The sequence below is a fragment of the Lissotriton vulgaris genome, chromosome 2_1 (genome assembly GCF_964263255.1).
Source record: "Lissotriton vulgaris chromosome 2_1, aLisVul1.2, whole genome shotgun sequence".
Classification (NCBI taxonomy): Eukaryota; Metazoa; Chordata; class Amphibia; order Caudata; family Salamandridae; genus Lissotriton; species Lissotriton vulgaris.
The window spans coordinates 1,701,648,011-1,701,661,907 of record NC_141687.1 but is presented as its reverse complement, the minus strand read 5'-3'; the positions used below and the strand labels follow the sequence as shown (position 1 = coordinate 1,701,661,907).

The following is a 13,897-nucleotide window of genomic DNA, read 5'->3' as shown; positions in this document are numbered from 1 at the left end:
AAGATGCTTTTCAGAGGCTTGGATGAGGATATTTCCGGATTTAAAAATGGAGGTGTCGATTTCACCTAAAAAGTGAGGGAAGGGGTGGTAGACAGCTTCAAGCCATAAGGAATTTTGCAAGATTTCGTTAGGGGGAGGTGAAGGAGGACGATACTTTTCCATTTACAGGGGTGTCTATAGTAAAAGAAATAGTTTGTTTTGATAACGGAGGTGAAACTGAGATAATTGTCAACAAATAAGGTTTCTTGGTGACAAATTAATAGTTTGTGTTTCATGTTTTTTTTGGCATTTTTCGTGAGGTTAGGGGGGTAAAGTATGGACCCTGTATTAGGGCCTGAACGAGTGATGGGAGTATCCGTAGCTGCAGGAGTGTGATTGCGGGGAGGCATTTTTGATTTCACAGGTATGATCGAAAGTGCTGGCAGGAGATAGCGGGAAGATCAAAGGCTTGCAGAGAGCGGTAGAGAGGGGGGATAGAGAGGTCAGTGAATGAGGGTGGGTAGCCCAACTACCGGGACATGGGACGTGAGTAAAGGTTATAAGAGGTAGATAGGAGATTGGGATAAAGAACGATAAACAGGGGTTGCAATCGTGGTTTAAGTCAGAAAGGTAGAGCAGGAGGGAGATGTAGTGGACACCAGGAGGCCGAAGTGAAAAGAAAGAGGGGGATCAGAGTAAAAACTAGGGGGCAAAGTGCAATGAGAAATGGTGTTGCTAATTAAGGAGTAGGCAAAGGCATGTTAAAGGCTATAAAGTCGATCAGTTTGGGAGCCTGCAAAAACATTGGCAGAGTTCAAACAAGTGACACATCAGATGCAAAACAAATAGATAGGTAACAGGCAATGTAAAATTTGGAGTAAAACGAAATTAAAAAGAGGTAGATGAATTAGAATGCATATCGTGAGTAAGCAAAGATAGAGGTAATCGTGGGGAAAAGAGGAAATATTTTGTTTCTTTGTTGCATTAGCTTTTGCACTTTTTCTTGTGGCACTTTTAGGTGGCCTGGCAGGGCTCTCTCATTTCTTGTAATTGGAGGCAGCTTGATACTAACAACAGAAATTAGTAAAGATGTGATACTAAGACTCTTGGAGTTAATGAAAATCTTTTCTTGTTCCTAGGTGGTATTGTGTTTTGATCGTGTATTTTGGGATCCAAGTGTAAATTTGTTTGGTCATGTTGGCAGCACCACAGCAAGCAGAGGAGAGCTCTTTCTTTTCTGGAATCTCTACAAAGGTAATTGTTTTACAATTTTATCTGTGCCTCTTAGTCCTAGTCATAAGATATAAATATCACAAGTTAAAAACTGTATTTTCGCTGCCATGAACCCTTCCCTCGCCTTTCCAGCTAATTAGACCTCTGAGAAGGAGAGACATGAATTTAATTTTTTATTGGTTGTTGATATACCACATGTGTCACAGATGTAAAGATATGGCCAATATGTGAGAAGTGCAGGAAGTTTAACCCGTTGTACTGTGCCAGAAAAAGGATACCCATTTCATATGGAAATCGGGTTAAGCAAATTTCAAAGAAATGGATGATGTAAAAAGAAAACTTTTGATAGATACCAACTTCAACCCATTTAATTTGGACAAAGTATTTATTTTTGACATTTATCAATTAACAAAGTGGAACTACATTGCAAGATATCTGTCCTTGTGCCAAACTCATTCCCAGTGTCAGACTAGCATACAGGAAGCAGCGGTTGAGACTTACTGAATGATGGTGACAGCTACCTACTTTGGTTTAGACTCGGATGTCTGTACTCTGGTTAGTCTCTAACCTGACTTAGTGTCCTGCTCGAAGCTGGTAGTATGAGCTAAGAACATACATGAAAGCCTTTGTTCATCCTCCCTAGAGAAAAATAAAATAGTCAGCATTTTATTAAGTAATGAATGACAATTTCCTCAGATTGTTTGGTCATGTAAGGTGATATGCCTCACACTTCATCTCTCATCACAAACAGATTCCTTTATGGTCAGATCATTTGCTATTACTTAGAACAGTGGAACACCTTCTTTCATGGATTTAAGGTGCAGATTTTCCATCATCCTATGAAGAGAAGTCAGCAAAAGATAAAAGAGAATACCAGCCAAAAAGAGAGAGCCCCCAAGAAGCCTGTCACTGTATCTTTCCTCATGGATGGCGAAAACAGGAACTGGACGTGGCTGTTGGTATTGCTCATATGTGTTGTAGAATTCACCATGACAAGAACATTTTATTTTTTATCCCTAATGTTTACTATTTCTTTCCTATTTCGGAAATACTTTGAGAAATCAGTAGCACTTCTGAAGCTCTGTGAACTTAAATGCAAAGAAGGTGTAACAGTCAAGTTATTCCCCTTGAGTCTGAGAGCATTTAAGTAAGGAGGCACCTCAACAGTTGTCTCAAAGATAAGACACTTAAAATACTTGAATTCACACTAACAGAAGTTTCTTGAAGCTTAAACTAGGTCATAAACGCATATTTAAGCATACTTAATTAGGCCTGAAGGATTGTAGTGTTTACAAAGCTGTCTTCTATGTATATTTTTCTCCACAGGTAAAAAGGAGTTCAGTTATTTCCGTACCATACAAACACACTGCTTTAAATATTTGCATTTATGTATGAAAAATAGTGGCAAATGCTAACCCTCCAAGGGTTAGCATTAACAGAACTCTCTGGTTCTGTAAACTTTCAGGCAAAGAGAATCACTCCTTTAGGTGGATTATTTAGGATCCCACACATGATGCCATAGTGTTTACAGTTTATTTCCCTTTTGATGGAAAACATTCACTAAGTTAATTTATACAAAAGGAGTAGGTGGTCATAAGAGGTGTTGTTTTGTTATGTAGTATCCATCTGCAGAGCTAGAGAACTTTTAATCTGTGTAAATATACACCTCTTGCTTGTATTGTATGGCAAGGTCATCTAGGAGGCAACTAGTGGACCACAGAAGAGTAGCACTATCCTACAATGGATCCCACCACACATAAGACCACACTAGGTTAGCTTTATGGCATATGGCATGACACTCCCTCTGTCTAAGAGATTTGGCTTCTGGTTTCCTTGTTCATCAATGACTGTAAAGTAATTGTTCGAGGCATATGGGCTGCAGATGGTACATTATGAATAGATCGCCATCTGGTGTTGGGCTTGGATGATTGCACTTTGTTTTTCTCTTGGAGAGTCTTTTATATCTTGGTGACTCCTCCTTTGGTTGGTAGTGCGCATGGGCATCGGCTCCATCCTTAGATTGTTTTTTTCCGCCATCGGGTTCGGATGAGGATTGAGACGCTCCAGATCGACTTCGAAAAGAAGTGACTTATCGGCGCGTATTCCCTTTCCAATTCGACGGTATTGTTATCGAACGCGTTTCATTTCCATTTCGGGGCGTTTCGACTTCAACATCGAAGAAAAAACTTTGATCTACGTCGACGAACAGGAGACCTTTCTCGACGCAGTCAAGCCCGGAGTCCATGGAAAGGACTCCATTCAAGAAATGTCCAACGTGTGGTGCTAAGTTCCCACACAAGGACCTACACGAGGTGTGCAACCTCTGTCTGTCTCCTGAACACGAATTCAGGGACTGCGTGGCCTGCGCAGCATTCTCCTCCAAGTCGACGATTAGAAATCGTCGAGCTCGAAGACACGAGGTTTCCAGAATGCAGTCGGAGGCGATCCCGGAGCTGTTCGTAGACGAACAACTTGAGGAAGAAGAGGATCATGAGGATCAGTCGGGGTCGGAAGGGGACGAGTCGGAGGTCGAAGAACTCGACGTGCAACAAACCGTGAGTGACGACGTCCCCTTACCAAAAAACCGACCCCGTGTGGTAACGACCCCGCCTTCGAGCCCGGTCAAACCGCAGAAAAAAGTTTCCGACGCCCCGCCTTCGGGCCCGGCAACGAAACCGAAACTGAAACCGAAACACTCGGTCTCCCACCATGTCGGATCCGAGAAACGATCGACATCGACTTCGACACCGAAGCTTCATGCAAGGGAAAGCTCGGCATCGAAACATTCCATGTCGAAACAGAAACATGATTCGACGTCGAAGACTCACTCCACACCGAAGAAGTCGGAATCGAGTAAACACTCGGTGCCGAAAACACCGAACATTGACGATCGAAAACAAAAGCACCTTTCGGAACCAAGGCCTTCGGTACCGATACAGGAGCAGCAAACAGATCCCAAACAAAAGATTTTGTTTATCGATCTGCAAACTGGCAAGGTAGTGACGAAGAAGAGGAAGAATGAACAGATAGAAGACAAATCTCTTCCTTCAAAAAAGAGAACACTGTGGACAAATACAACTCCTCCTACTTCTCCTCGACCTAAAGTCACACCCTCTTCTCCTATTCCTCACACTATGCCAAACATTCCTGCACCTTCTACACCAAGACCATCTACACCTCAGTCTGATGTAGACAGTGATCCAGGGGAGGGAGAACCTCAAGGGGATGATGAAACTATCCCAGATGAGGATGACCCATGGGAAAATTATAACGTAGAGTCAGATGATGACAACGACCCAGAGTTATATCCCTCAAAGCCTTCACCACCTGATGATAACACAGGGTTTGTACAGCTCATTAATAGTGCAGCAAAATATCATAAGGTAGATATACATACAGAACCTCTAATAGAGGACTTCCTATTAGAGACGCTAGCTAATGCACAAAGAACATCAGGTACTCTACCTATGCTGCAGGGTCTTCTCAGTCACACAGAAGAAATATTCAAAGACCCAGTGAGGGCTAGGGTGTTAAACCCAAGAATTGATAAAAAATATAAGGCGGCTCCAAAGGATCCAATATTTATCAAAGGGCAGGTACCTCTGGACTCGCTTGTAGTTTCAAACGCTCGTAAAAGAGCGAACTCATTATCTACAGGAGAGGCTCCTCCACCTGATAAAGAGTCAAAATTAATAGATGCATCAGGCAAGAGAGTAGCATCACAAGCGGCAAATAGCTGGCGTATAGCCAATACACAGGCACTACTTGCACGTTGTGACAGGGCACATTATGATGAATTAGAAAAACTCATCACACATCTCCCCAAAGAACATCAGAAAAGGGCAGATCAGTTAATACAGGAAGGAAAGATAATAACTAATACTTCCATTAAGTGCGCCCTAGACGCAGCAGACACTGCAGCAAGATCCATCAACACCAGTGTCATGTTAAGGAGACATGCGTGGCTTAGAATCTCAGGATTCAAACAGGAAGTACAAACATCCTTATTGAACCAACCCTTTGATCAAAAAACACTTTTTGGCTCAAGCACAGAGGAGACCTTAGAAAAAATGAAAAAAGATACAGAAACGGCTAAGTCAATGGGAGCATTGCAACAGCCAACACAAAGAGGTTCCTTTCGTAGATCCACCTATAGAGGAGGCTCAAAAAATACAGGAACAAATCGGCAATCCACCTCTTTCACACCTACATCACCCAAAGGTAATTCAAGAGGTAGTTACAGGGGTAACAACAACAAAGGTAGAGGCCGCGGAAATAATAACAACCGCAACGCCTCAACCCCAAAACAGTGACTTGATAGAACTTCCCCCAGACCACATAACACCGGTCGGGGGACGTCTATCACAGTTCCTACCTGTCTGGGAAAACATCACATCAGACAAGTGGGTGAGACAGATTATCCAACATGGTTATTGCCTAGAACTCACAGCTACCCCACCAAACATCCCCCCCAAACAGCGTCCAATGAGTCAAGATCATATGACATTGTTAAAGGAAGAAGTACTAGCACTGTTACAAAAGCATGCAATAGAGAAAGTTCCAAAAGATCAACAAGGGACAGGAGTATACTCTCTATACTTCCTAATCCCCAAAAAAGATGGGTCCCTAAGACCAATCTTAGACCTAAGACCTCTCAATGCATACATAAATTCGGAACATTTCCACATGGTCACGCTCCAACAGGTACTCCCTTTACTGAAGAAAGGGGACTTTCTTTCTACACTGGATCTAAAAGACGCTTACTTTCATATCCCAATTCACAAAGCCCACAGGAAATACCTAAGGTTTGTAGTGGAAGGACAACATTATCAATTCAAAGTCCTTCCGTTCGGGGTCACAACGGCACCAAGAGTGTTCACAAAATGCCTAGCTGTGGTGGCAGCACACCTGAGAAGACAACAAATACATGTCTTCCCATACTTGGACGATTGGTTAATAAAGGCCAAGTCACAGGAAGAATGTCTTCACAACACACAGAAGACAATTCAATTGCTGCACCACCTAGGGTTTACGGTGAACTACAAGAAATCACACCTGCAACCAAACAAGATTCAGCAATACCTGGGGGCTACTATAGACACAGAAAGAGCAATAGCATACCCCAACCCGATCAGGATACAAACAATGGTCGGGTTAATACAAAAATTTCAACCACAACACTCACTACCAGCACGAGTGTTTATGCAACTGTTAGGCATGATGTCCTCCTGCATACTGCTAATACCACATGCCAGACTACAAATGCGTCCACTACAGGAGTGTCTAGCGACACAGTGGAATCAGGCTCAAGGTCAGATTACAGATCTGGTGTTGGTGGACGACCGTACGCATCGCTCTCTGAAGTGGTGGAACACAACAAACATTTCCAAAGGACGGTCGTTCCTATAACCGATTCCACAAGTGATAATAACAGCGGACGCATCGCTCTCCGGATGGGGAGCGCATATGGACAAATACACAGTGCAGGGGAAGTGAAGTGTGCAGCAGAATAAACTGCACATCAACTACTTGGAACTATTAGAGATATTCCTAGCACTAAAAGCTTTCCAAATGCAAATAAAAAACAAGGCAGTCCTGATCAGAACAGACAACATGACTGCAATGTATTATATTCAAAAACAGGGGGGGACACACTCTCTCCAACTATCCAAACTAGCACAGGACATTTGGAGATGGGCCATTCCTCAAAATACCTATCTGTTAGCAGAACACCTACCAGGAGTTCAAAATCAGATAGCAGACATCCTAAGCAGACAGTCAGAACAAGTACACGAATGGGAGCTGCACGACCAAATACTGCAGCCATTCTTCCAAAGATGGGGGCAACCAGAGATAGATCTGTTTGCCAATCATCAGAACGCAAAATGCCAAAACTTCGCATCCAGGTACCCACACCAACGGTCCCAGGGCAATGCACTATGGATAAATTGGTCCAACAGATTTGCTTACGCTTTCCCCCCTCTCCCACTAATTCCGTTAGTGGTTCGGAAGCTGCAGCAGCACTCAATGACAATGATACTAGTGGCACCCACGTGGGCAAGACAGCCGTGGTTCACGACTCTACTACAACTCTCACAGGTGCCACATCAAAAGCTAAGATTATTACCCATGCACCTTACACAGAACCATGGAGAAATAATGCACCCAGATCCCAAACAATTGAACCTAGCGATCTGGCTCCTGAGGTCATAGAGTTTGGGTATTTAGATTTACCACCAGAATGTATGGAAATCATTAAACAAGCAAGACGTCCTACCACCAGAGCATGCTATGCAGCAAAGTGGAAGAGGTTTGCTATACACTGTAACAGTAAACACATCAACCCTCTGGACGCATCCACTAAACAGATCATTTGCTATTTACTACACTTGCAGCAATGTAACTTAGCATACACCTCTATCAGAGTTCATCTCGCAGCTATAGCGGCATACCTACAAAACAGGCAACATCTTTCCCTGTTTAAAGTACCAGCAATTAAAGCTTTCATGGAGGGACTCAAAAGAGTCATTCATCCAAGACGACCACCTTCCCCAGTCTGGAATCTCAACATAGTACTTACCAGACTAATGGGGCCACCATTTGAACCTATGCATAGGTGTGAAATACAATTCCTCACATGCAAGGTGGCCTTCCTCATAGCTATCACGTCACTTAGAAGAGTAAGTGAGTTGCAGGCTTTTACGATTCAAGAACCATTCATGCAGTTACACCAAAATAAAGTGGTTCTTAGAACAAACCCAAAATTCCTACCAAAGGTAATTTCTGCATTCCACATCAATCAGTCAGTGGAATTACCGGTTTTCTTTCCAAAACCACAAACGGTAGCAGAGAGGGCCCTACATACATTGGATGTCAGAAGGGCAATATTGTACTATATAGAAAGAACACAAACTTTCAGAAAGACAAAAAAGCTATTTGTTGCGTTTTCTCCTACACATAAGGGCAATCCCATCTCTAAATTCGGGCATTGCCAGATGGATTGTAAAATGTATTCAAATATGCTACTTAAAAGCAAAGAGAACATTAACTGTTCCTCCTAGAGCTCACTCTACACGTAAACTAGGAGCATCTATGGCATTTTTGGGAAACATTCCACTAGATGACATATGCAAAGCAGCTACCTGGGTTACACCGCACACCTTCACAAAGCACTATTGTGTAGATGTGCACACAACACAACAAGCTAGAGTGGGACAAGCTGTATTAAGGACTTTATTTCAGACAGTTGCAACAGACACGGGCGACCGCCGCTAGGGAGAGAACTGCTGTATAGTCTATTCATAATGTTCCATCTGCAGCCCATATGCCTCGAACGGAATATGCTACTTACCAGTATGCATCTGTTCTTGGCATAGAGGGCTGCAGAGTGGTACATGCCCTCCCAGCCTCCCCGGAAACCTGTGTCTGTTCCAACATTATCTTATTTAGATACACTTACATGGGCATTCCTATCTGTATTCTATCATACTACTCCATCTAACCCTACTATGGCAAAACAATCTAAGGATGGAGCCGATGCCCATGCGCACTAGCAACCAAAGGAGGAGTCACCAAGATACAAAAGACTCTCCAAGAGAAAAACAAAGTGCAATCATCCGAGCCCAACACCAGATGGCGATCTATTCATAATGTACCACTCTGCAGCCCTCTATGCCAAGAACAGATGCATACTGGTAAGTAGCATATTCCTTTTCTCCTCCCAAGGCCATGGTATCGACATATCTAGAGGAGAGCACTAGAGGGTGTGATACTTTTTGTTTTTGCAGTTTGGGTTGGTTGTTCCCACTCTGCATTCAGTGGTTTCGCCCTCCTTTAGAATTTGCTTTCAGGTTTCTCAAATAAGTACCCAGAACACAGCTGCAAGGCCATGTGTTAAAATGTATTATTTTGGAAATACCCACAAACTCTAAACGAATAGGTATGATGTTTATTAGTCAACTCAGACTAGCCCTTCATAATGTTATGCCCCTCACATTTTCCAGACTTCTCAGATTTCACATATTGCAAGATGAGTCACTGGAGCATAGGTTACACAGCAAACACTTGTTTTTCATGAGTACCCTATGGGTCCCTACCCTGCAGGTCTTGTCATTTCACTTGATGGTCAAGAAGGCAGCCGAGGTGCTGGATGTGTATCCACCAGCAATCAGTGTCCAGACTAAAATCCTTACATCCCTCAGCACAAACTTTAGAGCCCCTGCTTCCCTTCAAAAAGCTTTTGGTGGAAGCAGTCATGGCAGTTTAGGAGAAGCCCACTACAGCACCAGCGATAAACAGACTGGTAGCAAGGAATACCACCCTGGGGAATACTCCCTTGCTCTCCACACACCCATCACCAGAGACCCAAGACAAAGTAGCAGGTAATTTTTTCTCAGTTCACTCGGACAAGAAGTTTAAGCGATATAAAGCATGGGGCAAGATGTTTGCAGCGGGCAGTATGGCCTTGAAATCATTGAACACCAACTGCCTCTTAACATGATACACACATGTCTTATGCTGCCTGTTGGAACTGGGGTTTCTGGTTGTCAGGGTATGCACCCTGTGTAAGAAAGAAGCACCACTCTAGTGATGGTAAGCTAGATACACACTAAAAGATAACCTTTGCCTACCCTCTGGTAGTTTGGCGCAGAGCAGTCAGGCTTATCTAAAGAGGCAGTGTGTAATGTATTTGTGCAACACATACAATAGCACAATGAAAACACCACAAAAATGCTTCACACAGGTTTAGAAAAATAGATTATATTTTTTTTTTAGTAAAACAAGATCAAAACAGCAAATCCAATAAGCTGAACCAGAATTAGTCATTTTTCAAGATTGACTCAAAAAGTAGTGCTAAGAAGCAAATAGCGCTTAGGGGTTACTTCAGGTTGCGCTGGACACTGATAATTACAAAGTTCAGGCCGATCGCGATGGAAGGCAGCCCGGCTGCATGACTCCCCCGGGTTCGGCTGAAAAAGTTGCTTGGATGGAGCAAGTGTCATTGCTTCCGATCCCTGCAGACGATGAAGGTTTCAACTGCGAACCCTTTTATGATGCAGGCAGTGCGTCGTCTATAAGCTGCGCTATCCATCACCGTTGAGGCGCGATGTAGTCTATCAGCTCCTGCCTGGCGTCAAAGAGCAATGTATCGGCTCTGATCAGCACAGTCATCCCTGTGTCGATTTTGATGGTTTTGTACAGCAGAAGTCACCTTTCAAGGGCCCAGGACTGTATTAGCACCACCTGGTAGGGCTGGACCCACAAAAGGCAGAGTCTAGGGGCTGTTTAGGTGTTGAAGGTAGCCTTTGATGGTCCTGAGACTTCAGAACAGGGAGCAAGCCCTTGGAGTCACTTAGGGTTCAAATGAGATGGGTCCCGTCCTTGTCTTCAGCAGGGCAGAGATCAGTAGGCAACCGGGCAGCACAGCAAAACAGACAAGTAGTTCTACCAGAGCAGCAGTCAAGCTGAGTGGCAATCCTTGTAGCACAGCAGTCTTTATTCCTGGCAGAGTTCTTCACAGGTCCAGTAGTTTACTATCTTGGTAGGGTCAGAGATCCAATATATCTACCCAGTGGTGCCTTTGAAGTGGGAGCGACTCCAAAACAAGCCCTTGAAGTGCACAGGTCCCCCCTTTCTTCCCAGCTCTGGCTCCAGACTATCAGTAGGGGGGTAGTCATCCCTTTGTGTGGTAAATGGCACACTGCCTAAGCAGGTGAATATGTCAGCTACTCCCACGCTTACTATCTTAAGAGCTATCAGAATACAGATGAGTTGCTTGTTACACCCAACCTTCCTGTGTTGGTGGCTGTCTAGAGGGAATGCACAAAATGTATCTGTCATCCACCCCAGACGTGTTTTGGATACAGGCTGCAAGGCACACAGAGCAGAGAAGTGTCCACTTTCTAAAAGTGTCTGAAGTGACAGGGAGTGATACTGTTAAGGAAATATGGGGCAGGATCCAACAACAAGGAGGGCCCCCTATACCATAGATTTGTTAAGAAATTGCCACAGCAGCATTACTGTTTCGCTCCTGCTCTTACAAGCCTCCTTTGCATGTATTTCAGAATGTTTTTTTTTCAGATATCCTCACATATCTACCTGTGCTACAAGCTTATACTGAGTGCATAATGAACAAACAAACAACCAAATAAATTAATGGTATGCGTAACAAACTTCTCTAGAGAAACCAACCAACTGAAAAATACAATCTGGAAAAAACAGGAAAAATAATAACAGGATTGCAGCAATTCAAAGAAATTCCCAAATTTGCGCTGACATTGAACAAAAAATATTCCAGAGAGCCTTGTGAGATGAAACACTACATTGAAACCTCAGACCCCGACACTAAGCACCATGCTAAATTTGCCCCAGTGAAAAGGCACCATAAATGTTGCAACTACTCCACCTGCAACAGCCCGATTGAAGGAGACGAGTTCTTCTGTAGGGACATTAAGATCAAACAGTCAGAGTTCACGAACTGTAATACGAGTAATGTGTACTGCGTGGTCTGCCCATGTGAACAAGCCTACATAGGGAAAACAAATCAAGAGATCCAAAAGCACATCGTACAACACAAATCTTGCATTTGTTTCAGATCTCCGAGTGCACCCATGGTTTCAACACTACAAGGAGAAAGATCATGTGTTGATAGGCCTCAGGTGGACTGATAAGATTTGTGAAGATTACTAATGCGGAGCCAGTGCTGCTACGCCTAGAGGCGCAAATGATTTTGTGCATGCGAACAACAGAAAATGGCGTCAACAAGCTATCGTAGATAGGCATCTTTTTGCACTGTAAGTCATTCTAAATACACCTTGATTAACACCTATAGGTGAGACCACTAAGATAATGATAGTTTTGACTCCCAATGTAAAGGCCCTAGAAGCATCTCCAAACAGAAAAATATATCCCCCACCCCACCCAAAAGAAACGCACATGCAGATCAGTGGAAATGGCCCAATATCATAGGGACAATACCATGGGTCACATGCACAATTTGATAACCTTAAGTAAAGTAATAAATGTAATGTACAATTTATTGTATAAAATCCTCTGGTGCATTATTGTCCTTATTATATGCGTCACTCAGCTGATGTTTTTCCATGCTGTTCAAGAATGTCTCCCCAAAAAACCACTCAAATTCATATCCTCAAATGAAATACATGCAAACATGTCCAAAAACCTACAACACCCGCCATTCATTGATAAAGGTGAGCAAGGGTTGCTACTACACACCACTGGAGTCAAGCTAGCCGTGCTGATGAGAGGTGTTACCTCGAAACCGGCCCGGTCCTCGGATGCTTGATTCCGTTCTGGGAAGGACATGGCTTTTGTAGTTCGGACTGGACTGTTCCCAAGGGGCACAGGGTCAGAGCTGATTTGCATATCGCCATTGTCTAACCCAGGGTGGTGTGGAGTGCAAAAAAACGATGGATTTGGGCCCAGATCTTCGGACTGGGGTGAGTGTGTGACATTGATCCACATTCGGTCCATCACCTGTTTTGTTTGCATATTCCGCCCTAAGTGCGCTGGGGATGCCCAGACGTGGGTCCGAGGCACTCCACACCACTGGAGTCAAGCTAGCCGTGCTGATGAGAGGTGTTACCTCGAAACCGGCCCGGTCCTCGGATGCTTGATTCCGTTCTGGGAAGGACATGGCTTTTGTAGTTCGGACTGGACTGTTCCCAAGGGGCACAGGGTCAGAGCTGATTTGCATATCGCCATTGTCTAACCCAGGGTGGTGTGGAGTGCAAAAAAACGATGGATTTGGGCCCAGATCTTCGGACTGGGGTGAGTGTGTGACATTGATCCACATTCGGTCCATCACCTGTTTTGTTTGCATATTCCGCCCTAAGTGCGCTGGGGATGCCCAGACGTGGGTCCCAGGCACTCCACACCACTGGAGTCAAGCTAGCCGTGCTGATGAGAGGTGTTACCTCGAAACCGGCCCGGTCCTCGGATGCTTGATTCCGTTCTGGGAAGGACATGGCTTTTGTAGTTCGGACTGGACTGTTCCCAAGGGGCACAGGGTCAGAGCTGATTTGCATATCGCCATTGTCTAACCCAGGGTGGTGTGGAGTGCAAAAAAACGATGGATTTGGGCCCAGATCTTCGGACTGGGGTGAGTGTGTGACATTGATCCACATTCGGTCCATCACCTGTTTTGTTTGCATATTCCGCCCTAAGTGCGCTGGGGATGCCCAGACGTGGGTCCCAGGCACTCCACACCACTGGAGTCAAGCTAGCCGTGCTGATGAGAGGTGTTACCTCGAAACCGGCCCGGTCCTCGGATGCTTGATTCCGTTCTGGGAAGGACATGGCTTTTGTAGTTCGGACTGGACTGTTCCCAAGGGGCACAGGGTCAGAGCTGATTTGCATATCGCCATTGTCTAACCCAGGGTGGTGTGGAGTGCAAAAAAACGATGGATTTGGGCCCAGATCTTCGGACTGGGGTGAGTGTGTGACATTGATCCACATTCGGTCCATCACCTGTTTTGTTTGCATATTCTGCCCTAAGTGCGCTGGGGATGCCCAGACGTGGGTCCCAGGCACTCCACACCACTGGAGTCAAGCTAGCCGTGCTGATGAGAGGTGTTACCTCGAAACCGGCCCGGTCCTCGGATGCTTGATTCCGTTCTGGGAAGGACATGGCTTTTGTAGTTCGGACTGGACTGTTCCCAAGGGG

At 44.5% G+C, this 13,897-nt stretch overlaps 2 protein-coding genes across 4 annotated transcripts in view; one reads left to right on the top strand and one right to left on the bottom strand.

Moving 5' to 3' along the window:
* KDM1A (lysine demethylase 1A) overlaps positions 1–13,897 on the top strand; it is a 1,339,130-nt gene that overhangs the window by 973,241 nt on the left and 351,992 nt on the right. For all 3 annotated transcript variants that reach the window (XM_086957680.1, XM_086957681.1, XM_086957679.1), the window contains exon 16: positions 1,119–1,233. In XM_086957680.1, the coding sequence (XP_086813806.1) occupies positions 1,119–1,233 (115 nt within the window). The remainder of the gene's footprint in view (positions 1–1,118; positions 1,234–13,897) is intronic.
* Positions 1,995–13,897, bottom strand: part of LOC147733135 (uncharacterized) — a 64,848-nt gene continuing 52,945 nt past the window's right edge. Inside the window, exon 2 of the mRNA XM_086959039.1 lies at positions 1,995–2,049. Coding sequence (XP_086815165.1) covers positions 1,995–2,049 — 55 coding nt within the window. The remainder of the gene's footprint in view (positions 2,050–13,897) is intronic.